Source organism: Monodon monoceros, unplaced genomic scaffold (assembly GCF_005190385.1).
Source record: "Monodon monoceros isolate NGI ecotype Baffin Bay Population unplaced genomic scaffold, NGI_Narwhal_1 Super_Scaffold_19, whole genome shotgun sequence".
NCBI lineage: Eukaryota > Metazoa > Chordata > Mammalia > Artiodactyla > Monodontidae > Monodon > Monodon monoceros.
In genome coordinates, this window is record NW_021703775.1 from 25,729,491 (window position 1) to 25,756,646 (window position 27,156).

The following is a 27,156-nucleotide window of genomic DNA, read 5'->3' on the forward strand; positions in this document are numbered from 1 at the left end:
AGTGCCTTTATTTCTTTCCTTCTTTGGAAAAACTCATGTCATAAGGCCTAGTTTAAATGCCACCTTTTCTGTGAAACCCTACTGGACTTCTCCTTTTCCCTCTGGACTCCCAGAGCACCTTTCATACAACAAAAATATCAGAGCGTGTATCACATTTTTATTGTTACCATGTCACAGCAGAATGAACATAGATTTTACAGAGACCTGGGCAACTGTGATGAGTTATCTTCCCAGCCTCTCTAATCCTCACACCTTCTTGTGTAAAATACATAAAGGGCCAAGTGCAGTATTTGGTGTATAATATGAACTCAGTATGTAGCTGCTGTCTAGGCTCTGCCAAACAAATTGTATGATTGTGACCAAGTTACACAGCCCTTATGAGCTTTAGAGCAGTGAAAGTAATGTTTCTATATTTTAGATCTGTTGAGGATTAGATGATATGTAAGGTACCTAGCACAGTCCTCAACCTATCCATGCTTAAATGTTTTCATCCTTTTCAACTAAATGATTAAAAATTACTTGCTCCAAATATGCACTGTTTTGAACCATAAGACAGAGAGGATTATAGAAGGATGTATGTGAAGTGGGGGAGGGAAAGAGACCAAGGTTTGGGTAGGGAGAGAGAACGTAAGAATATGGGTGTTGGAAGTAGTGGTCTGAAATCTCTTTACAGGTGCTAGAATACTACAGCCTATATGGAAAATAGAACACAGGAATATGCCAGAACTTCTGGGCTCTTTCCTAGTTTCTACTGTCTGGAGAAAAGTCAAAGTAATGGATTGACTGTAGGGTGTCACACTGGAACTAGAATATAATGTAGTTTTTGGTGATTACCTTCTGTCCCAAATCAGAAAAACTCAAAATTACAGTTAAAGGCAGAGAAAGGAGATTTTCAGAAGAAAATCTTGGCAACTCTATCCTAGCAGCTAGGGGAAAAGATATGAAGCTCCAAAACCAAGCTAACCTGAAAATTATAATAGATGGTCAGGTTCCTCTGGGAAGGCCACTAACACACAAAGGGCAGACACAGCTCCAAGTGTCAAGCAATACCAAAGTCATTCTCTCCCTTTTGCTGTTTACTAGGCATCCCAAGTAGTTGTTTAGAAGTCTTGTTTTTCTTAATTACATCCCTTTCCCTGATTATATATATATATAACACATATATATATACACATATACATGCATTTCCCTTTCCTTGATTAGATGTCTGTGCGGGGGAGAAGATATTCTATGGGAAGAAACTGGACTTACAGCCTAATATGCTTAGTTATAAAACTAGTAGACATTCCCAAATTTAATTCTCCTAAATTGTATATATATTTACATATATATGAGGATATATATCATTATATATATATCCTCATTTTATAGATATATCTTTAGTGTGGCAATGGGCTTGTAGTTAGTTACAGTGCCAGACAGGTGACAATACTCTGCAAGGTTGGGGTAAGGTTCTATAGAATATAGTATATGCTCTGAATCAGTGACAAATATATGCTTCTGTTTTCCCATAGTAAAATGAGGTTTATTAACGTTCTTAGTGCTGTCTAGTGCTATTAATCAAATCCAGTAGATGAGTTTACCCTATTTATACTTAATACTGTAACATACACATGGTCTTCTGTCATTTTATATTTTCCATGTTTATGTCTCCTTGTTTTCTTTCCTTTTTTTTTCTTTTGCGGTACGCGGGCCTCTCACTGTTGCGGCCTCTCCCGTTGCGGAGCACAGGCTCCGGACGCGCAGGCTCAGCGGCCACGGCTCACGGGCCCAGCCGCTCCGCGGCATGTGGGATCTTCCCGGACCGGGGCACGAACCCGTGTCCCCTGCATCGGCAGGCGGACTCTCAACCACTGCGCCACTAGGGAAAGCCCTCTTTCCTATCTTTTTAAATAGATTTTGTATTTTCTTTTACTTCCCCCTGCCCCACCAATCTATAGTATGCTTTTAGTAATGCTAATGGTACTGTGGGAAAGAAAGAAGTCAGCACCCTTATACAATTTCTCACACCTCTTCCCTCACTTTACCTCCTGCTTTTTGTTGGTATCCTTGTGAACATATTTCACCCCCCCATTATAAAAGAGATATTTAATATAAAACAAAGTTCTAGTATAAATAAATACATTACCTTCTGTTTCAGAAAAATAATACATTTAGCGTTCACTGCCAGCCCCTTCACAGTACAGCTTCCCCCATCTGTTACTTATTTGATTCACCTCCAGAAAATTTAAGTTCTAATATATTTGGAAATGTTTTTATGAGGTCTTTACACATGAATGGCAACTTTATTGGGCATAGAACTCTTAAGCCAAACATTTTATCTCAGTATCCCGAGAACTGCAATTCATATATCCAACAAAGAACTCACATTACTGATCAATAAGAAAAAGACAGAAACACAACAGAGAAATGGGCAAATGGCTTGAACTCTACAAAAGAGGACATATATTAGTCATCAGGGAAAGGTAAATTAAAGCCACAATGAGATGTGATGATATACCTACCACAATGGCAGAAAGCCTTTTGATACCATTTGCTGGTTTAGATGTGGAGTACTGCTGGTGGGAGTTTAAACGGCTACAACCACTTTGGAAAACGGGCAGTACCTACTAAAAGCTGAACACATACAATTTCAGTCCTAGGTATACACCCAATAGAAGTATATAAGTGTGTACATACATGTACCAAGGGATGTATATAAGAACGTCTTATAGCAGCATGATTCATAATAACCCCAAATTGGAAACAATCCAAAAGACCATCAACAATCTAATGGATAAATGGTGGTATATTCATATTATAAAATGGAATACTATATAGCAATGAGAATGCATGAACTACAAATATTGCTACACAACACAGATGAACCTCACAAATACAACACTGAACAAAAGAAGCCAGAACATAAAATACATACATGTGAAGTTCAAGAACAGCCCAAACCCATCAACGTGGTTAGAAATTAGAATAGTGCTTACCTTAGGACAGGAGTCAGTAGACTTTTTATGTTAAGGGCCAGATGACAAACACTTAAGGCTTTGCAGGGAATGCAGTGTCTGTGGCAACTGTTCATCTTTGCTAATGTAGAGCAAAAGCAGCCATAGACAGTACATAAACAAATGAGGGTGATGGTGTTTCACTGAAACTTCGACATTGAAATCTGAACATCATATAATTTTCATGAGTCATGAAATACTATTCTTCTTTTGATTTTTAAAAACAATTTAAAAACATAAAAAACTTGTTTTTAGCTCACAGATGTTAACCAGACTCGGTCTGCAGGCCATACTCTGCTTTAGGGAGTCAGGTGTAAGTGACTGGGTGGGGGCATATGGAGGTTTCTGATGTGATGGTAAAGTTCTGTTTCTTGATCTAGATGTGGTTACACAAGTACATGCTTTTTGTAAAACTGTACAGGCATACGTCATTTCATTGTGTTTTGCAGATACTATGTTTTTTTACAAATTGAAGCTTTCTGACAAACCTGCGATAAGCAAGTCTATCAGTGCAATTTTTCCAACAGCATTTGCTTCCCTTCATGCCTCTGTGTCACGTTTTGGTAATTCTCACAATATTTCAAACTTTTTCATTACTGTTGTATTTGTTATGGTAATCTGCGATCTTTGATGTTACTATTGCAAAAAAAACTACAACTCAAGTCTCAGATGTAGTTAGCATTTTTTAGCAATAAAGTATTTAAACTAAGGTACTTTTTTTGTTTTTTTTTTTTAGATATAGTGCTATTATACCCCTAACAGACTACAGTATAGTGCAAACATAACTTTTGAAAGCACTGGGAAACCAAAAATTCCATGGGACTCGCTTTAATGTGATATTCACTTTATTGCAGTGGTCTGGAACCAAACCCACAATATCTCCCAGGTATGCTTACAATTTATATACCTTCCAATATGTGTTTCAATTAAGAGAATGCTTTTAAAAAATTAAACATTAAAAATGTTTTTTTTTTAAATTAATTTATTTATTTAGGCTGCGCCAGGTCTTAGCTGCAGCAGCATGTGGGATCTTCGTTGCGGCACGCATGCGGGATCCAGCTTCCCAACCAGGGATTGAACCCGGGCCCCTGCAGTGGGAGCTCGGAGTCTTACCCACTGGACCATGAGGGAAGTCCCTAAGAGAATGTTTTCGAAAAGTGTATCTTAAATGGTAAAAAAAAAAAAAAAAATTTAAAAATCCAAGTATGTATGACCAACTTAATTTTTGGTTAATTTATTTGTAGGGAATTCTTCATCCTTGGAATTCATCTTGAAGTTCATCCAGATCATTATTTGTCCATTTTTATTCATCTTCTTTCATTTAAAAAACATTTTCTATTTTATCTTTGACTCTTGCCTGTGTTCAATTTGTTTCATGATCTTTGCTGGAAAACACCAGCAAATGTTCCCAATATTCCCGACAGAATGAATCTGTGGAGGATCCCTCCTGCCTCTCTTCTGTATCCCTTATCTCCACTCTGATTATGTTCATTTCTATCTTCTTCTTCTACTTTGGAGCAGTCTTTCAAGCCTGTCCTTCTTCCTCACTGACTGGCTTTTTCTGTGACTCTGATTCTGCTTTTTGCAGCTTCTAGTATACTAGAAGTGCTTTGTGAAATGGCACATTTCTGCAGTTTAATCCATACATCTTGTGACTTCTTTGTCACTTTAATCTAGGACCTCATCTTTCATTTCTGGTTTCACAATGAACATTTTAGGCAACTTTCTTGAAGGTATAAATTAGTTGTTCAAACTCTTCTTGTCTTTCCTAATGTAAGTCTTCACTTGAATATTATATTTAATCCCTCTAACTTTTCCCCACAGAATCTGAATGGGTTGCACGTTGAATTTTTTGTTTGTTTGCTTGTTAATTGGTCTTTCAATGGAGTTTAGCTCCCGGCTTTCTCCCCCTTGGCACTATTGACACTTTGGACTAGATAATTCTTTATTGGGGCGGTGGGGGGGGGGGGCGGAGGGGGGGCGTCCTGTGCATTGAAGAACGTTTAACAGCATCCCTGGCCTCTGTCCGCTAGATGCCAGTAGAACCACACTGGTGTGATAACCAAAAATGTCCTCAGACATTGCCAAATGTCTCCTGGGGTGATGAGGGGTAAAACGGCACTCCGTTGAAAGCCACTGGTCTAGACTCATTTGCCCAAAAGCAGAATGTGTAGAATCTCCCTATTCTTCTGTATTTACCTGGATACTACTCAAATTCTTCCCTTAGAAATTAAGCTTAGAGAATTAGATGTTGTAGAGGTTTCAATTATTAGTTCAAAAGTTCAGCGGCCTATGAGGATCTGGGGCTGGCTGTGGACAGCTGCAGCTGGGAAATGTCATCTCTATATGCCCTCTGTTTTTTGGAGCCCATGCCTCTCAATCTGTATGTATGTTTGTGTGTGGAGGCTTGGGCTGTGCTCTGTCCTGATGCTAAGATTTTGGTTTATTTCCTCATATGGGAGTGGGCTGGTCACTCTGACAAGACATCAAGTTAAAATAAAGCCCCATGGTTTGCGGAATTTTTGTTTGGTGGTTCAGCAAATATTTTTCTCTACACAATGGCCTTTGTTTGGTGCTGTTGGCCCTTGGCTACAAAGCTGGCTCCTAAGATGGCTTCTCACATTCTCCAGCCAACCATCCTCACCCCAGACCTTAACCCCATCAGAAATTGGAGAAGAGCAGGAAAAGGAGACTTTCCAAAGTGCAGGCTTTCTAGATGTGTGGTCTCCAGCCCATCTCTCCAAGTTGGGGAGTCCTTCTGAGCCTCCACTATTGTTTTTCCTAACCCTGGGAGTTGTATATACCTCATGTCATCACTGTTTTCAATTCAGATTGATCTTTAGCTGGCAGACAGCACTTGGAATTCATAGTTTAAGATTGGGGCCATTTTCAAATTTCAGTTGATGAAATTTCCTCTTACATTTTTGTTTGTCTTGGTCCCTTTCACCAGGTTTCAGAAAAGGAGTATTTTGCTATCTTACTGTTAAGTCATCATTTTTCCTTTTACTCCCCAGTGTACTATTTCTTCCTTTTCCATAGAGGTTAAGTGACAGGGCAAGGAAATGGCTCAACTCTTCCTAAAGTAAAATCTCTTTTACGTCTCTCTTTGAGCAGTGAGGAAAGTGACGTTTTTTTCCTAAAATACATAGTAGAAAGCTCTGGGGTAGAGCTCAGGAGAACAAGATCCAATTTTTGAGGAAATGCTGGTTATGTGGCTCTAGGTGCTTTTTTTTTTTTTTCCCTGTGCACTTAATTTTATACTCAAAATAGAAAAATATGATCTGTTCCACTTTTGCACTAGGCTGGGGAGAGAATGAAATGTATCCTTTGTGCCATCAGCAAGAGATATTAAACACAAGAAACTACTCATTACTACCTAGCAGAAAGAGGGGTCCTTAATTTCTAAATGAACCCTCCACCTTCTCTACCACCTCTCTACACAGAGACTAGGGCACCCACACTTTCCCAGTGGGGAACCTCACAGCCAGGTATAGGTATAGGCTGAGGCATTTCTTTTCTTTATGACATTGATAAAAAGAGACGGTTGATAACTGGTGTACAATTAATGCATAGGTGTCAAAATCACACAAAGGTTTTACTGTACCCATCTTCTTTTTCCTATATAATGCTCCAGTTTCCTGATGTAATTTTAGTGGACGTAAAGCCAAACACCTTAAGTTTATATAACTAATTCCACTTGCATGAAAGTCAATAACTGACTGCTAGAACTTTGCCTCCTGGCAATCACAAATCCACACCGTGGGCAGGCAGATGGTTGGGCCCCACCCTGGATCAGGTGTGCCAGGTGAACTTTTTTAAAACTAAAATCTCAGGTCATCTGCCTGTGAGTTCATGGGCAGCACGCTGGGTCTGCTGGTAGCAGAAAGACTTTCATAACAATGGGCACACTCGGGCTTCCCTGGTGGCGCAGTGGTTAAGAATCCGCCTGCCAATGCAGGGGACACAGGTTCGAGCCCTGGTCCAGGAAGATCCCACATGTCGCTGAGCAACTAAGCCCGTCCGCCACAACTACTGAGCCTGTGCTCTAGAGCCCGTGAGCCACAAGTACTGAGCCCGCGCACCACAACTACTGAGCCTGCGCACGATTACTGAAGCCCGCATGCCTAGAGCCTGTGCTCTGCAACAAGAGAAACCACCACAATGAGAAGCCTGCCCACCGCAATGAAGAGTGGCCCCCACTCGCCGCAACTAGAGAAAGCCCGCAAGCAGCAACGAAGTCCCAACGCAGCCGAAAATAAATAAATAAATAAGTTAATTAAAATAATAAAAAAAAAACCCAATGGGCACACTACTCACTGATGACAAAGATTAAAGGTAAGGAGATCATGCCCAAACCTATCTGACGTCTTTGTAGAATTTAATATGGAGGTAGAATAAGGCTGACCAGTTGACCAAAAAATATGTAGAGCACCACCATATGATCAGCACCAGTTTAGATGTTTTAGAAATACAACATTGAGTCCCTGTTCTTAAGGAACCTGGGATTTAACTGAAAAGACTAGTATGCATATAATAACAAATCACGTAAGACATTAAATATTGACCCTTCTTCAGTAGTGATGTTGTTGGCTCTCCCAAACTATCTCTTTGTTCTAACCTATCCTCTCCTCAGTTTCTTCCCACATCTCTTCCATACTTCCCTCATGGCCTCCTGTTTGAGATTCTCTACCCTAAAAGATAGTATCCTCCTTTTTTTTTTTTTTTTATATATTTATTTATTTGGTTGCACCGGGTCTTAGTTGCTGCAGGCAGGCTCCTTAGTTGCGGCATGCGAACTCCTAGTTGCAGCATGGGTGTGGGATCTAGTTCCCTGACCAGGGATCGAACCCGGGCCCCCTGCACTGGGAGCACGGAGTACCATCCACTGCGCCACCAGGGAAGTCCCAGTATCCTCCATTCTTGATCTACGTAGTCAGCCTGGTGAGCCGTCTATAACTGAGACTTCAACTACCGTCAGTTTGCAGAAGAACCTCTGATTCACAGATCCAACTGGATGCACACCTGCTGGTCCCCCAGACATCTCAAAGTCATATACCCAAACTTGCTTCCCTGCCAGTATTTCAAATCTTGGTGAATGGCACCACCATCTACCCAATCATCCAACCTGGAACCTCAGGAGTCATCTGTGACTGCTTCTTCTTTACTCCTACATTCAACAGGTCACTGAACCAATTAGTTCTTTCTCTCATTCTTTCTTTTATCCACTCCTCCTCTCCTTCCTCCTACTCAATGTCATTCTTACTTCAGGCACACATAATTTCTTGCCTGTGCTTGCAAACTCTCTGCCTTTGGTATCATCCTCTCATGCCCTGAAACTCTCCTCTCCAGCCACTCCCAATCTTTCATCTAACACACCAGTCATACCAGAACTACTTGTATTTCTCCATGTTTTCTCGCCTACACATCTTCATGTGTTTTTTCATGTATTTTTCATCTCTATAATCTTCATGTCCCTTTGCCTAGAACACTCTCCTTTCGCCCTATTAATCTATTAAACTTCTGCTTATCCTTTAAAACTCACATAAGACATCGCTTCATCCAGGAAGTTCTTTCTGATACCCTCCTACCCAGAGTCTTATTCCCCACTTTATACTGGTATACAAATACTCTATTGCCAAAAAAATATTTAAAAGACATGAAGTTCCTATTCATCTCAAACTGCATACAAAGGAGGAAAATACATTCTCATAAAAACTATAGGAAACAGACTTTACTGTAAACGGAGGTCAGTCTCTGTGTCCCCCTGTTCAGAACTGTGGCTCATACTGAAGTCACCCACTGGGTGCTGCTATCAGCCACGTCTGCTGGGCAACATCCCTCCCTCACCCAAACTTTTACCGTGCTTCAGGCAGGCAAAGGAGATGTTTTTCTTGTATTCACCTTTGGCTACTTCTTTAGGGCAGGATGATCCACTGGATAAAAATACAGCATTCCTATGAAAACAACCTCTAAAATCTATGTCTCAGTTCATTGCTTTTGCTATGGTTAAATGTCTCCAGCTACCTGTGGACTGCTCCTCAGAGACATCAGGACAAGACTTGAAGGTTAACACAGACCTGTTTCCTTATCTTATAAAATGATGACCAGATGATCTCAAAGGATGCTCTTCCCACTAAAACATCATCTGGACTCATTCCCTGTCCTCAGCTGGCTCTCCCTGTGAATGTCCCCATTTCTGAGAATAGATAAAGTACATAGAGGGCGTAGCCAACAGGCATTGCAGTTCATCATCCTGCCTCTGACACAAGTGTTACAGGAAGGTTAAGTGGTGGTTAGGGGAATCTCCAATGTGTGCCCCTACATATTAGGAACGCATCAACACTCTCTTCTCCCAATAATTCAATGCAGAACTTCAACTTGTGCTATGTTTTCTCAAGCCTGTACGTATCATACTACCTTTTGGAGTACAGCATTTCCTTTCATGTCTTTTAAATTTATTTCTTTGAAGCCTCAGGGGGTACCTTTAATTCTAGTATTTCAAGATTCAGAGAACAAGTAGATATGGATCCCATCCATACCTTCAGAACACCTGTAATCTTCATACAAGTGTAAGACAATGCTCTTGGTGTTTGGCAGGTTTTGGTTACCTGGTGATGCCCACATTGGCCAAAATTGCTTATTTGCCAAAAAGCACCATGGAGCTTGAATATTAGGTTTCTTTTGCCATAAGACCTTTCCATGTTTTTATAAAGTTGTTTCCATACTTAAACCGCCTGTTACGCGTGCTTAACAGCATCTCCAAATTTCACTGTCGCTTCTACGGAAAATTCTTCATTATAGTGACCTACAATCTGCACCTTTCTATCTACCACTGTTGAGGGGCTGAGTTTCTGGAATATGAGATGGTTCCTAGCTAACATTAATCCCAGAGTGAACAAGCGTCGTTCCTAACCCTTGTCCCGCCCGAGCCTGAGTTCACAAAGACAAGTTCATGAAACCAGTTGATGAAAGCACCTGTCCAGACGTGGAGGCTTTCCCTAACACAACCTCAACACCTCCAGAAACTGTTTCCAAGTGAATGCTTTCTTCTTCGGCCCTCTTCATGCCTAATACCACTGTTTCAGAAGGACTCATTTCTCAGCTAAACAACTTTAATCACAGTATGACATGGTGGTCCAGCTGCCTAGGTTCAAATCTCACTTCTACCATCCGCTAGCTCTATGACTTGGGTAAATCACTGAATCTAATTTTGCTTTCTTCATCACTCAAATGGAACTACTGACAGTACCCGCCTCATACAGATGTTACAGAGGATTAAATGAGGTAGTGACTACAAAGCACTTGGTACAGTGCCTGGAATAGGGCAAGTGTTTCATATTCTATTACTATTGTTGTGGTTGTTATTGCTATTCTCAGTAGCTTCCTAAGTGGTCTCCTGCCACAAGATTATCACTCTTCACTCTTCTGTGCTACTTCCAGGAGGAGGTACTTTCAAAAATATTTCTTGATTATAAAATACACATTTCATTAGAGAAAATTCAGAAAACATAATGAGGGAAAAGTCACCCACAGTCCGAACAGTGATACAACCACTGGTGGTATATTTCCTTCCAGTCTTTTCTCTATTTTTTTTAACCTAGGTGAGCTGATCATTTAAATACTCTTTGTGTCTGCTGTTTTCACTTCAGTGTTTTCCCATAATTTAACATTTAACAACACTAGGTGGGTTTGCTTCTAATTCTTCGTTTACATTAGATAGCATACAAATATTTTATCTGTATCACATATAAATAAAATACAAATGGGAGCAACAAATGATTGGTGGTGGTGGCTCACCTTACCTCTTGCCCACTGTTCCTGCCATCCACCTGCCTGCCAAGGCAACAGGTTGCCAGCATTGCCACACTGGGTTTCTCTGATGCTGACAGTCTACTGCCTGTGCTTTTGCTCACTAGCTGAGACTGGTCCCCTCTGCTAGGGGGCTCCTCTGGCCTAAGGAATTCAGGAGAACACTGAGGGTTCGGGTCCGCTGTGTGCTAGTGGCCTTACCTCACGCGAGCTTGCTCATGTCTGCTCCTAGACGGTGCTCATACATTCCTCAGTCTGGAGTGGCTACCTACTCACCTCTCCCCATCTGTGTTCATTACAGTTTTCAAAACCCAGCTCTGAACAGCTTCCTAAGTAAAGCATTACCCTCCGTGGTGACAACCAAGCCTGGTATTTCAGAGCACTCTGACAGTTCAACGACTTCCGTATGACAGCACAGACGCCTGGCAGATACCTGCTGACTGGGCGACTGGATATTTCATCGTTTGTGCTGTCTCTTCAAGCAAACCACAAAGTCCTTCAAAGATGAACCGTTTCTCTTAATTTTTATCTTATTGGTCACTAGGACTGGGCTAGGTAAACAATAAATGACTGGTGAATAAAGCAAGAGCCAACGCTTTTCTCCCTTCATAATACATATGTTTTTACGCCTTTTTCTTGCTTTTTTGCACTTGATAGGCTTGGTAACAGCTAAGCACTCTTACAGTTCTTCCTACATGCCAGTCACAGTCCTAAGGGCTTTATACATATTAACTAACATAATCCTCAGATGAACCCTGGTGAAAGGGTACTATTAGCACTTTCATTTCCTGCACGAGGAAGTGATGGGATTAAAATTCAAATTAAATAAAAAAAACTAGCTTGACCAAACATAATATCTGTATAATTGAATTCCACGATTAAAATATTTATTATGCATCAACTATGTCCTCAGCCCTATAAAAGGATATTTCCTACCCCGGAGGGGGAGAAAGAGCAAATGAGGCCCTAAACACAGGAAGATAGGCCAGACACAGAAAAACACAAAGAGAGAAAGTGGGGCCCCAACTCCTATGATCAGAACAAGTCTCTCCCAAATGGTGGGAATTGAGGGGCATTCAGAGTCACATCATTATTAAACCCGGTAACAAAGAGGGTCAGCCCTCGGTGGAAACCACAATCTCAGAGCACGTCTGTGAGCCTTTGGCAGGATGCTGCACATCTGTTCCCCCCAGAGAGAAGCACTGGGGCCAACTTTTCCTTGTCCCCCAAGTGATTCTTTGTCACTGGCCCCACTGTCTTGTACCCCAGGATTCTGGGGTAGCTGGAGTGGACGGGACAGCCCAGCTTCTCCTTACTAACTGGGGTACAACATCCCAACAAATCACACAATTGACCGGATATTAGTGTATTTAAACAAGCAGAGAAGACAGGCTTTTCCTAAGACCTATTTGTGTATCATAAAATCACAAGAATTCAACATGCTCGTCATCAGCATCGTGTTTTTTGCCAACACCTGAAACACACGCACCTTTTACGGAATGCTTGCTAAGTAGCAGAGGACCACAGCTTAGAGTGGACCTGGAGTTTCCTGAGGCATCCACGACCTCCCTGGAGACGGCTGACATCCCCAGAAACAGTCCTCAGAGGCCCGGGGCCCTACTTCTATTCCAGAAGACAAGGCTCAGAAACAGGCCCAATTCCTCAGTGCCCTTACCCACACCATGGCTTCAACCATCGCCTGAATGCTAACCTCATCCAAACCCGTAACTCAGAGCCCGATCTCCAATCTCTCGGCCCCTTCAAACTCAGTCGGTCCGAACAGAACTCACCACTTCTCCACACGCGTGTTCTCAGTGCCCCCCACCACCAGGGCGGAGACCTGAGCGGTCTGCATCCCCATAGCCCCCCCCTCCTCAGAGGCCACTCACTCTGCAGCCTCTGCCCACCTACTCTCTCAGTACAGGCCCTTGTTATTTCTTGCCTGGCTCACAACAATGCCTTTCTTACAGGCTCCCCCGCCAGCCTTTCCTCCCCACCACAAGCCGGAATAGTCTTTCAGAAGCACAAGGTGATGACTGGTCATCACTTGCTTTAAAACCCTCAGGAGCTCACGATGTATTACCAGAGATCAAGTCAAACTCCCGACCGTGGCTCGCTGGGCCCCGCCAAGATCCGGCCCCTGCCTGCCTCTCTAGCCACCTTTTGCTCATCTCCACACAGACTCCTCCCCTTTCGCTCCCCCAGAGCATGAGCCCTCTAAATAAGCACTACCCTGTCACAGCCACCAAGCTGTTGCCCAAGCTACTCCCTCTTCTCAGTATGTCTTCTTCCTACCCGACAGCCCTACCGGCCTCAGCACAAGCACCACCTCCCACAGGAAGGCTTCCACGATGCCGTCACCTCCATCTGTACGACAAAGCACCTCCACTGACACACGATACACCACACGGCATCACCAGTTTCCTTCAATGTCTTCTCCACTAGCCTGGAGCTCAATTCTGTGTCCACAGGCCCCGGTGCGGTGTCTGGCACACGGTGGATGTTTTCCAGATAAAAGACAGTGCCTAGAAATCCAAGCCCGCCAGGTCACGTTCCCCTTGCCCTTCCCTGACGCCCAGGAGGACTTACCTACGCAATCACAGGTGGGGAACTCGGCCTGGGCTCTCTTGGCAGGTGTGTCCAGCAGACTCTTGGTGGGTGTGTCCAGGTACTTAAGAGGTGACTCCAGGAAGCCACTGAGGGTGGGTGTGAGTGGGTTCTCGGCCTTGGTGGGTGTGGCCTCCTGGCCTCCCTCCTCTGAATGGAAGCAGGTGGTTGAGAGCACAGTCACAGCCCCTGAAGATTCGATCTTGATTTGCTTGGGAGAGCGGGTAGCAAAAGGGCTCTCGGGGGCTGGGAGACAGGTTGGCTGGTTCTCGGGGTCCTGAATGGGCACAGACTGGGGGCCAGGAAGCCCAAAGTTATCCCCAAATTCAGCCTCAAACTGCCGGATGAGCTCTTCCAGCTTGTCATCGGCAGGGGGAAGAGGGCCAGCGGAGCCTGGCTGCAGGGTTGCCATGGGGCTGGGAGACCTCATTTCCTGAGTAGGGGCCAGCAGGCTGTCCCCGGAGGGACTAGGTGCAAATAGCGCAAGAGAAGGTTCTGGGGGCAGGGGGACAGCAGAGCCCTGTGAGGCAGGAACGGGGGCAGGTGGATGTGCCTGCACGTCCTCAGAGGCTGGGGACCTCAGCCCTTCCAGGATGATTTGCCGCAGAGGTGGGAAGAGGGGCTGTGCTTCCCGTGGCCTGGACTTCTTGATGTGAATGGACTTCCGGACACTGGGCTTGATCCCGGGGCCAGCTTTGTCTGTTCCCACGAGACCTCCAGCTGGTGCCAGGGGCTTCCTTTTCTTCTCCTTGGGTGGTCTGTCGGATGGCTGTGAGGCAGGTGAGCTGGGTGGTGCCCACCAGCCGGGAGGAGGCTCCGAGGGAGGGGGGAGGGAGGCATCGTGGGCCTGTTCCAGGAAGAGACTGCGCTTATGGTGGAGGTGCTGCTGCAGGGCCGTCTGGGCCTTCTGGTGGGAATCGGGCTCTGAGGACGGTGTGGGGGCCTCCCTTTGGAGAATGGGGGATGGGGAGGAAGAGGGTATCTCGACCTTGACCTTGGGCTTGCTGGGCAGGGCCTCGGGCCGCTTGAATACTGACTGGATGTAATCACTGGCGCTGCCCAACAACTGCTCCAGTTCAGCCATGGGATCAGGGCTTGGGCGGGGCATGGGCCAAGAGCTCCGGGGAGTTGCTGGTGGGGTGTCAGTGCCCCAGGCTTCAGGAAACTCTGTTCTAGGAGTTGCTGTAGGGAAGGCAGGGCTATCAGGAGCAAAGGATGGGTGCTCTTCAGGAGGGACCACAGGCCACGACGGAGCCCGGAGGTAGGACTGGGGAGGTCTGAAAGGGGCAGGAGGGGACAAGGCCTCAGGAAGGGGGCAAGAAGCCTGGGAGGCGGCATGAGAAGGTTGGGGGAGGGCAGAGGACAGTTGTGTGAGGGCCTCGATGGCAATGGCGGTCTGCAGGCTGATGTTTTTTTCCTTGGCGATACTCAGGGCACTCTGGGACAGGGGCAGGCCCTCCGGAGGAGGAGGTATATGAGGGACCTCAGAGCTGAGGAGTGGCCTGGTGATTGGCGCCAGAAGACCAGCCTCACCAGCAGGCAGAGTCCCTGGGAGCCTGGGCCGTTCCTCCCCTCCCTCCACAACCACAGACTTGATCTTCCCCTCCAGCCACTCGAGGTAGTCAGGGCATTCTGGGCCATCGCAGTTGCAGTTGGGTGGTTTCATGCCATGCCGAGCGAGGGCCAGGGCCGTCTGCAGCGTGTCAAGGTCTTCGCTGCCAGCAGAGCAGCTCTCGGGCCCTGACCGGGGTCCCCTGCTGTTGTTCCCAGCTTCGCGACTCATCTCACGGTTGAAGGTTTCATAGAGCCGGGTGCTAAGGGCTCCATAAGAGGACACAGCTTCGGCCACAGCCGAAAAGGCCACCAGATCGTGGGCATCTTCCAGGCGAGCAGTATGAGCTGGTCCTGGGGTCACGTCCCAGTCGGGCTTCTGCTCTGCTCGCCAAGGACCCCCAGTGCCCAGCAAACTGGGTCCAGCAGGTTCTCTAGCACCATTGACTGGCGCCCCTGAGGCGCTTAGCTGCCGTGAGTCCCCATCGTACACTGGCCCTGAGTCCATCTGACCTGGAACAGGTCCATCAACTGGGCTGAGCTCTGAGCCTGTCTGAAGAGAGAGAGAGGAGGAGGAACAAAAGGGGAAAAGATGAGCCACAGTATTTGAAAAGCACTGTCCTGCACCACACCACTCAGAGGCACAACTAACCCTGCCTTCCTTGCAAACCCTCCCTGTCTCTGATAGAGCTTGAACCTCAGCTCATCTTCTCACACCTCATTTCTCAGCTGGCTGCACTGCAGAAACAGAGAGCGGGTCTTTAAGAGATCCTAACGCAGAATTCTGAATGTTGCTCAGACCCTTTTTGAGCCTCATATTGATCACACCGATGAAACTCCCCTGAAACCAGGCATTTGTTGAGGACACACAAAGAGGTCTTTAACTCACGATGACCAAAGTGACACCAGAACCTTTGTTTTTTGTCAGGAGGAAAAGAAAGCTAACTAAGCATCCGTGTAACAATGCACCAGAAGCGCGAAGTCTGTGTGTGAACGGGCGGGGAAGGAGCAGCTTTGACTAACGAATTCAGCCTGCACAAGGAATCAGTCATGGCTTCTCAGGGGAAGAAACCCACAGTTCTTTTCTCTGCCCATTACTGTCCTCGCTTAAGCTCAGGCTGAACTCAGACAGCTGACAAGACAACATTCCCACCCCAGCCCTAGGCCTGAGGAAACTCTGATCATCCAATACAGTGTGTGTTTAGCCCCATGCCAAGCCAGTCACGCCAATGACAAGTGAGGTGCTGCTTGGAAGAAGATCCAAGCTTCCCAGGAACCACCATTATTCATCTAATGTCCAAAGCACACTGAAGGGGGAGAGCACAAGAGGAAGTGGGCCCAGAGTCCAGTCCAGCAAGTTAAAAGGTAATACGAGGTAGATCTGAGTTTGCAAGAATTCATCCCACCGGAAAGGAAAGCTCTTCCTTACAGTAGAATGCCAATGAAAAATACAGAAGGATTTAGAAGGGTTTAGAAACTCATCAGTGGATGCTACGAATAGCAGGTGAAAGCTTGAGGAAGCACAGGATACATACATGGCCTCAAAACATCTCTTCAGGGCTTCCCTGGTGGCGCAGTGGTTGAGAGTCCGCCTGCCGATGCAGGGGACACGGGTTCGTGCCCCGGTCCGGGAGGATCCCACATGCCGCGGAGCGGCTGGGCCCGTGAGCCATGGCCGCTGAGCCTGCGCATCCGGAGCCTGTGCTCCGCAACGGGGGAGGCCATAGCAGTGAGAGGTCCGCGTACCGCAAAAAAAAAAAAAAAACAAAAAAACAACACGAAAAACATCTCTTCAAAAACAACTTAAATACAATAGCAACTTTATAGTGGAGAAATAAATCTGGCTGACACCACCTTTACCAAATGATCAAAGTTATCATCATCACCAATATTGGGAAAAAACCAACATCATGTGTCTCTTGATATGATAACATTGAGAAGGAGAATATAACATCACTCACACAGACGTGCAGCCAGAACACATAACCTTAAATCTAATCAGAGGAAACGTCAGATAAACTGAAACTAAAGGGTATGCTAGAAAACACCTGGATTGTTCTCTCCAAAAATTTCAAAGACAAGAAAAACAAACATCTCTCCCAGCTGACACAAGACTAAAGAGACAGCAAAATGCATGCTCATGGGTTAGATCTTGGAGTGGGGGGAAATAGCTATAAAGTACATCATTGGGACAACTGATGAAATTTGAATATGGATGTGGATAAGATCATATCATATCAATCTCTGTGTTCTGGACATGGATGACTATACTATGGCTATGTAAAAGAATGTCCTTGTCCTTAGAACACATACACTGAAGCATTTAAGGATAAAGGGTATCTCCAGCTTAATCTCAAATGGTTCAGAAAAAAAGTATATGCATATATAAAAATATATTCACATAGAGAAAATGATAAAGCAAATACAGCAAAATGTAAACAATTTGGGTATACAGGAGTCCCAGGTACTCTTCTTTAACCTTTTCTATAAGTTTTTTAAATTCTATCAAAATAATAAGTTAAAAGAGAAATTAGGGGACTTCCCCTGGTGGCGCAGTGGTTAAGAATACGCCTGCCAATGCAGCAGACGTGGGTTCGATCCCTGGTCCGGAAAGATCCCACATGCAGCGGAGCAACTAAGCCCATGTGCCACAACTACTGAGCCTGCGCTCTAGAGCCTGCGAGCCACAACTACTGAAGCCCGCGCGCCTAGAGCCCACGCTCCGCAACAAGAGAAGCCACTGCGATGAGAAGCCCGTGCACCACAACGAAGAGTAGCCCCCACTGGCCACAACTAGAGAAGGCTCGCGTGCAGCAACAAAGACTCAATGCAGCCAAAAATAAATAAACAAAACAAATAAATTTTTAAAAAAGACCTGTAAAAAAGAAATTAGTCCCTCAGGTAGAACATACAGTACATTAAACAGATGGTTAAATGATACTAGTCCCCAGATTGTCAAACGTGGCCATCATGGGCTCCAAAGCGGTAGCGGGGAGCTGGGATTTGGGACAGGCCTCTGGGAGATGAGCAGAGGCCCCAGCCTGTGGTTCCCATCTCATTCTCATCACTGCCCCAATTCTGGCCACTAAGGACCCTCATGCTTCTCCAACATGCTTTTCTGAGCTTTGCACATGCAGTTCTCACTGCCTGGAATGCACTTCCCAGCTTCTGTGAGGTCTCTTTGGCTTATCCCCTCAAGCATCAGCTCAATGTCACCTCCTCTCTGACCTGGTTCGCAGATTGACCGATGCTCCTTCCCCTAGGCTCCCACGGCACCTTAAACATGCCTCTATTAGCACTTATCACCTGCCAAGCAGCTGCCTCCCCCCACCAGATGGTAGTTCCTTCAAGACAAGAGCCCAGTCGTAATGACTTCTGTGCCTCCCGCCCAGTCCGCCGTCCGTCTGCCCCACAGGCCATGGAATACGCCAGCCTCGCCCTGATGCTGGTGGAAGACTACTATCTTTCAGAACTAGAAACTAGGAACAAATACCTTTCCTCCAGGAATGTGGCTGATCACCCAGTTCTCCCTTCCTTCCTTCTTCGAAACCTAAACTAACATGGCTGCAAAGGCTACAAAATCTAAAGTGATCAAATTTTGCATGTTTACATGTTTACGTATAAAAGACAGAAGAAGCATGCATAAACAAGAAGAAACACGAGAGAGTAGCATGGATTTACAAAAACAGTGTCAGGAAGACTAATGCTGCATGAGCTGAGGCTTCCCCAAATGGTCAAGACAACTAAAAGGATTTTTTTTTTTTTTCCTGCGGTACGCGGGCCTCTCACTGTTGCGGCCTCTCCCGTTACGGAGCACAGGCTCCGGACGCGCAGGCTCAGCGGCCACGGCTCACGGGCCCAGCCGCTCCGCGGCATGTGGGATCTTCCCGGACCGGGGCACGAACCCGTGTCCCCTGCATCGGCAGGCGGACTCTCAACCACTGTGCCACCAGGGAAGCCCTAAAAGGATTTTTAAAAGTTATTTTTGGTGTGTGAGTAAGAAGAACGAGGAAGGGCTAGGCCCGCTCTTGTGCCTGTGAATTCCCTGGGAAGGAAAATGCTCTTCAGACCAAAGAGAAAAGAAAAGGAAGAGTAGATACAGATAAGAGGAAAGTGAAACCAAGCCGGGTGGGAGACTTTAAGAAACTCTAAATTCCAGTTTTCCCAGCCAAGGGATCCCACTGACACATTCCTCACACCTGCCAGTGATCCTGGAAGAAACTTGCCATCAGGAGAAGGTGCCAACAACAGGTGAGAAAAGAGCAAGTGTCATCCCCAACTTTCAGAACACTGGGTGAGTTCAGTCCGTGTAAGAGTCCTGAGTGGGTAACTAAAGGGACCTCAAGGAGTCAGGTTCAGTGAAGGCCATCAACCCATCAACACGCAACTAATCTTAGTGCTTTGTGTTGTGTGGTCACTGGACCAGGAGATAAGGAGGTCACAAACTCAAGGGCTGCAGGTCAAATCTGCCACAAAACAAATCTGTTTTGTTTGGCTTTTATGTTTGTTTTGCCAATGTTAAAAAAAAATCAAATTTCCCATGAAACCCAGATTTTCTTGAAGGTCCACACTCCTGCCTGGCAACCTCGTCTACAACTGAGCACTGACTACCGCTCCAGCTCACCCCCAGCCACATCATTTGCACTGCCTTCTTGAAACCCAGGCCAGGAGTCAGGGATTATTTATTAATTGCCTGAATTAATTATCACTTCATTCATCTGTATTCCTTGCCAAGGCCCTGGGTTTGCGAATCAGGTTGCAGACACTGAAGTTCCACAAGGCTGGCTGTGACCCCTTTGAGGGACAGCTATGGAAAATGACAGGCTGAATGGGCTGGCTCACCAATGGCTGAATGGCCATGCCCCGCTCAAAGTAAGAGTGGTGTATCGACTGCGGGGGGTGGGGGGGGGGGGGCGGTCTGTAGTGGCCTGCCACAGGGCTCTGTCCTCGGAACTGTCCTGCTCAACAGATTTATTAATAATGAGAGTGAAGGCACACTTATTAAATAGAGAGATGTTGAAAACAGGAGGGATAAAACTATGTTAAGTGATAGGACCAGGTGCCAAAAGGTCAATAGGCAGGAGAGAAAAAGATCTAACAGGGTAAATAGGGTCCTAAGCCACATCTGTGCAAATTAAAGATGGAGGAAGCACATAACAACGGCAGCAGTGCACATGAAAATGTCTTAGAAATCAGGAGGGATAAAAGACTTACTGATGGGGGACTTCCCTGGTGGCACGGTGGTTAAGAATCCGCCTGCCAAGGCAGGGAACACGGGTTCGAGCCCTGGTCCGGGAAGATCCCACATGCCGCAGAGCAACTAAGCCCGTGCACCACAACTGCTGAGCCTGTGCTCTGGAGTCCGCGTGCCACAGCTACTGAAGCCTGCGTGCCTAGAGCCCGTGCTCCGCAACGAGAAGCCACCACAATGAGAAGTCTGCGCACTGCAACAAAGAGTAGCCCCTGCTCACCGCAACTAGAAAAAGCCCACGTGTAGCAACGAAGACCCAACACAGCCAGAAATTAAAAAAAAAAAAGACGACTTACTGATGGTATACTCAACATGATGTGATCTGGCAGCTTCAAAAGGTCTTATTACTCAAGGTTTCTTCAAACTTTTTTTTACTACAAACCACAGTAAGAAGTACATTTTACACTGTGATCCATAATTATATCCTTATATATATGACAAGTTTGTAAAATAGTATTTCCCCTTACTAGATACACAAATCCCTCCCTCCCTCCTTCTTGCAGGTTGCAACAATTTAAGTTGATTTCACAGTCTACTAACAGGTCCCAACCCATTTGCAGTTGGACACACACAGATAGGAACTGACCGGAACAGGACAGCAGCACAGGCAGCAACAGCCCTGCTCTGCCTGGCCAGCCCCTACCTGAACACAGGCTTCCCTCTGGCGAAAAAGGAAGCAGGACAGTTCAAAACCGTAAGAGGAACAGGTCCCTTTTGGTTCTGAAGAAGACAAAACTCAAGAAGACCTTTAAACATCGGAGGGCCTATCATTTGGGGAAAAAATTAAACTTGTTTCAAGTGGCCCCAAGAAGTGGAAGAAGAGAAGACTTAGGCTCAATTTAGGAAAAGTTTTAATACTGAGAGATACTAAAAAGTACACTGAAATCCTGTCCCCCTAACAAGCAGGGGGTATTGAAAAGGAAACCGAGCAGTTATTTGACGATTACTGGCAAGGCGCAGGACGACGCTGGCGGAGGATGGAGGCTAGTCTAGGTGCTTGCAAAGTCCCAGCTAGACATGCCCCAACCCTAAAGCCCTCCACACTTTATATCCCTTACTTCTCACTCCCCTCTGGGCTGCAGCAAGCACCGCTCTGAGGGTGCTCCTTGAAGTTTGGCCTCCAGCTGCCTCTAGCCCCTGGAACACGCTACAGGCCCACTGAGAGCAGCCTGGATAAAACAGACCAAACTCCCCATCCCACCTCCAACAGCTCCGTCCCCGACTCCTATTCCCACGAGAGTCCCCAACCCCGACATCCTCCACGTCCTTCTAATGTGACCAGTCACCAGGTCCAAACAATTCTAAACGTGAGTGCCTCTCTGTTCTATCTCCTCCCTTTCCCTTCCTGCCCTCCTAATTGGGACCCTGGTGTACGTATACACTTTTTAATTGTCCAACTTGACAGGAGCTCCCCAGCCCCCTACAGTCTTTTCTCCACCCTATGATCTGCTGTGGATCACATCCCTCCCTCGAGACTCCCAGCGCCAACTTCACAACACTTCCTCATACGCCACCCTTGCTCAGCCTTCAGAATTTAATAAGAGTGCCATCTGCACGCACCCACTACTTGGCAGGTGTGGCAGAGTTTACTTTCCAAAGATGGACACCACAACCCCTCCACCCACATGCACTTCTCCCACGGAGAGGTGGGGTCTACGTTCCCTCCTTTAAATCAGGGTGAGCTCGTCACAATGGTCAAAGTGCCACTGTCATGATTTTCAAAGCTAGATCATAAAAGATAATACAGCTTCTGCCTGATTCTTGGGGACACCCACTCTTGGCGCCCAGCTACCACACTGTGAGGAAACACAGGCCATGTGGAAAGGCCACGTGAAGGTGTCCACGGACCTTTTCAGCTGAGGTGCCAGGCAACAGTGGGCATCAACCTGCCAAAACAAGTGAGTGAAGGAGCTCTGCAAGGATTCCAGCCCAGCTGTCCAGTTACCTCTAGCTTTTGAGACTTCCCAGCTGAGGCCCTACACATCAAGGAGCTGACACCAGCTACCCACACTATTTCCTTCCTGACTTCCAGGGCCAAAGACTCAATGAACATAATAAAATGATAGCTGTTTCATGCCACTGAATTTTGTGGTGGTTTCTTACCCTACAACAGACCAGACTGTATATTTCAGGAGCATCAAGAAGTTTATAAAGCAAAAGGCAAGAGACAGACCCATAAACAAACAAATGCCCTGGAGCATACTGGTGCCAGGAGAGCAGTCTATCCAGGGCCTGGGGCACAGGGGCCACTTCTCTCTGGGAAGGTGGACGTGTCTGTCAAGAAAGGTTTCACCTTGAAGAAACCTTCAGGATGAGCCTTGGAAGATGGGTAGGTGTTTTGGAGGAGGGGAAGGAGGAGGAATTCTAGATGGAGGGACTCACATAGGCAAAGGCACAGAATCATGAGAAGGCCCGGTAGGCCAGGGGAAGGGTGAGCTGCTGGGCACATCCTGAGCGTGAAGCGTGGGGAGGGCAGATGTGTGGCTCATAGCATGAACACACAGGAGCAAATTTACGTTTCAGGAGGGGCGCTCAAATGACCTCACAGAGCACTGACTGCAGACTTCAAGGCTGGTGGCGTGAAGGCCAGTTAGGAGACTAATGCCGCTGTCCAGATCAGTGATACTAAGGGCCTGAACTAAGGGCCTGAACTAAAACAACATCAGAGAGACGGGAATGAAGTGTGATTATGGAAGCAAATGATTAGATGTAGGGGGTGAGACAAGGAACAAAATCAACCCCCTCCTGATAAAGTCCTCCTGGACCAGTCCTGCTCACCACAGGTCTGAACCAGATCCCACACAGTCACCACATACAGCCACCTTCTGCTGGGGAAACTTTTCTAAGAGAGGATGACCAGTTACACTATAAAAACTCCTAAAGGACAAGGCTTCCATCACATCTTCAGAATCTGACAGAGTGCTCAGTATGTGTTCAAAATGGTCTGCTGCTTCTTCCTCTGGGGACCTACTGGTACAAGCCTCTTCCCCCCTGGACTGTGAGAGGCTGCCAGCTGAAGCTCTGGGCAGAGTTTGCAGTCCTCCTCTGCTAAGGCGCCTGTCACGGTGCACACACGTAGAGGTCTGCAAAGCTGCCAACGCCATCAGCAACTGATCTTGAACGCCCTGCACCCCCATCTGCCTCCACAGAGAGGCCCACCAAAGGTGTCGGTGCTGCCCCTTCTCAGAGCCCCCTTCCAGGCACAGGACCCCACCCTGCCCTCACTGGGACCCGCACACTCAGTCTTCCCAGGTCTCTTCTCTGCTTTCACTAGGAAAGCTCCAGCCCATCCCAGGCTTGGCGTGGACAGGCTGCGGGTATGCTCCCCTCACCAAGCAGTGGGCTGCAGGGGTTTGTCACTGGAAGACAGGCAGAGTAGATGCCCTTCTACAGCCAAGAGACCTAACCCCTCACCTACTTCATGAAGGATTGGCATGTATGTACAGCACCGCCACCTGCAGAAGACTCCAGGTCTTCCTCCAGGGGCCCAGGAACCCTTCTGGAATTCGTCCCTGTACCCTGCTTGGTCAGGACTCCCAAGGTCCCACATCCCTCCTCCTCTACAGGCTGCTCCTTTCTAAGCTCCCCATCCCCACAGCTGGTCCCTCAGACAATCTGCAGGTACCCAACAACAGCAACAGCCTGCCTCCCCACCCCAGGGGCTCCAGAGCCCCCTGGATGTCAGGCAAGGCTGAAGAAGTGTGGAACTCCACCCCCAAACACCTCATTTTATCCATAACACAATGAGAGGCGTGGAACTAACACCAGGTTTTCCAAGTCTTTCCTGACTCTCAGAATGCCAACACATGAAACCAGATCAGCAATCCTCTATGAAAGGGAAATGGAAGGAAGGCCGGAAGATAAAGGCTACTACTGTGAGAGATCAAAGTCCTCATTCACCATCCTTCTTAGGGCCTCTGGGAAAGGGGATATTAGAAGAGGCAGAGTCCCAGGGTCTGTCCTGCTGTTCAGCAGTTATACACGGTGTTGGAAGAAACATGTCCAAGAAGGTGTTTTTAGCCAGGATGAATAAGCCTGCAGGCAGGCTCCACAAAGGCCAGTGGCCAGGAGGCAGGGCCAATCTGCGGCACATTCTCTACAGAGGAATCTCCAAGAATGGATTCTCATGGGACTCCAGGATAAGAGTGGCTGCTCCCCAGCCGGCTGGCCAGCAAATCCCAACCCCGCACTTTCCCAGCTGCCCGCACCACCACCTCAGCTCCTCCAGCAGCTGTTCAACGGCTGCTTTCCAGCTCCATCCTTTTCCCCAGCCCTAGAGTTCGACAGCCACCTCCGCATAAAACCAATTCCTTCCTTCCCTCCCCGAAATGGATGGCCCCACTCCGCCCCCCAGTAGCACAGGGCTTGTATTTATGGCATTTTCTGTCTAGAGTCGATCAATTATTCATCTCTTCAGAGAATTCTCCCCTCCTGGGATTTATTGATGATACAAATCTATAAGTAGGGAAAGAGACCTTTTTAGGGGAACCCTTTCAGAGGATGCACACATCTGCTTGTTTTTGCAGGAGTGAATGTGAGAGAGTGTGTGTGAGTGTGAGGGTGTGTGTGTGTGTGTGTGAGTACACACACTGGCTAACCCAGTCCCTTGTCTACACTCTCCACATCTGAGCTCTCTCTGTAGAAGGCAAATCTCAGAAAGTTATACCTAACTTCTAGAGACTGTCATGTGTAGCAGTGGGTGTCCTTGTGTGAGTGGCAGGAGGTAATGTTTCATGTGGTTACTACGTACATACCAATAACATATTTTAAAATCTAGCTTTTTTCCTACTACAGAATGAACAGATACAGCAAAGCTCTCAATGGTTGGGGTGATGCTCAGGAAGGAGCTGAAGCAAGGCCTAATTCCCTGAGGTCATCGTATCTGGCAGAAGCACAGGACTGTCATTGTTCATGCCCCCGATCTAAGAGTAATTAATGTGGTTTCGGGGAAGAAAGGAGAAGAAGAGAAGCGACTCGGAAAAGTCTCTACGTAGCCACGATGCAGTATTCTTATGACAGGCCGAGTATCATGCTAATCACGGCATACTCAATTAGCCTCCTCCAGTCATCATAAACTCCTAGAAGGCAGAGGCTCACCTCCACAGATGAGGACACAGTATCAGATAGCAATCCAAAGGAGCAGACATTTTTAACTGCTCTCAATCTCACTTAAGGAAATGCAAACAAAATAAATAAGACAACAGAAGAAATATTAAAATTATATGTGCCAAGGATTTTCCCTGAAGCATTCATAGTAAAGAATTACAAATAACCTAAGTGCCCCAACAATAGGTGAATGGTTTTAAAATGTTTCTTTTCATGAAAAGAGAATGCGGAATAAACGTAAGTAAAAAAATACTCAACTTCATTAGTAAACAGAAATATAAAATAAGACAGCTGTGAGAGTCCATTTTATATCCATTACAGAGAATTTAAGAGCAAGTATGTTTAGTGGAAATCTTGCCGCCACCACTTACTAGCTGTGTGACCTTGAACAAGTTAATTAACCTCTCTGTTCTTCATTTTTAATCTGTATATCTGGGGTTAAAAGTTGACCTCTCTATGCCTCTGTTTCCTCATCTGTAAATCGAGGATTAATAACAGTACCTAACTTCACAGGTGGTCATGAGGATTAAACAAATTAACATATGAAGAACACTTACAGGTACAAGCACCAAGAAAGGGTATTTTAGTTTGATACCAAGTGCTAGTGGGATTTAGCAGGAACTTTTTCTTATGAACCACTGGCAGAGGGCAAAACAACCATTTTGGAAAGGTCTGTGGTGCTACCTTTTAATGGTAAACATGCACATACCCTATGATTCTAGTCCTAGAGACACGCTGCATATGTGCATCAGGAAATGTGTACACAAATGTTCATAGCAGCATTATTCATAAAAACCAAACTGTGGAAATATTCTAAGTGCTTACCAACCACAGAATGGACAATGGAATATTATACAGCAGTGCAAATGAATGAACCATAGGAACATGAATGAATCTCAGAAACTACACTGAGTAAAAAAAAAGCAAGCCTCAAAAGACTGTATATAGTTGACCAATTCTAAAAAGCTCAAAAAAAAAAAAGCATATATAAAAGTATTGTGTAAGAATACAAACACATGTAATTAAAACTTTTTTTAAAAGCAAGGGAATGATAAACACAAAAGTCAAGGTAGTGGTTGCCTCTGGAGGTGAAGAAGGGGGACAGGGTTGGGGAAACATCCAGGGAGTTTCAGTGATGTTAGCAACATCCTAGCTGTTAATGTAGGTAGGGAGTTTACATGTGTTTATTATTATGCTTTATATTGTAGTATGTTTAACATATATGAAACACTACGTCAAGTATATGTTTCAAATAATACATAAGAAAAATTATAATATTCCATCAGTAGATATATGACTATTTAAAATGATAAAGAATGAAAACACAGGGAAATGTCTTCAATAAAAAAAGAAACTCAAGAATGTACTTATAAATAGATGCTTTCTGATGGTTTTTATGACAGGGGAAGTGTTTACACTACTTGAAGTGGAAAAAAACAGGATTTGAATTATTGCCCAATTTAAGAATCCAATTCTGTTAACAATGCATGTCTGTGCACACAAACAAAACAACAGGAGGAATTATGCAGAAATGTTAACAGTGCTCATCTCTGGGTAGCAGAGAATGGGTACATTCTCGTGTTCACAGTCTCCAGAATTTATTGTAGGTATTACATTTTTATTTAGGGGGGAAAGCTTAAGAATAGAGTACCTACAACACACCTGAAAACCCTGCACAAACTATGCGGGCCTCTGAACAAAAACTGGAGCCTCACGGAGAGGAATTCGTGGGTGCATTTTCTTCTTGCTATTTCTGTTGCCACACACACACACACACACACACACACACAGAGAGAGAGAGAGAGAGAGAGAGAGAGAGAGAGAGAGAGAGAGAGA

The 27,156-nt window shown here is 45.9% G+C and overlaps 1 protein-coding gene across 5 annotated transcripts in view; it reads right to left on the reverse strand.

Annotated features, from left to right (window-relative positions):
* TET3 (tet methylcytosine dioxygenase 3) overlaps positions 1-27,156 on the reverse strand; it is a 109,425-nt gene that overhangs the window by 38,769 nt on the left and 43,500 nt on the right. For all 5 annotated transcript variants that reach the window (XM_029231474.1, XM_029231476.1, XM_029231473.1 and 2 more), the window contains one exon: positions 13,395-15,516. In XM_029231474.1, the coding sequence (XP_029087307.1) occupies positions 13,395-15,516 (2,122 nt within the window). The remainder of the gene's footprint in view (positions 1-13,394; positions 15,517-27,156) is intronic.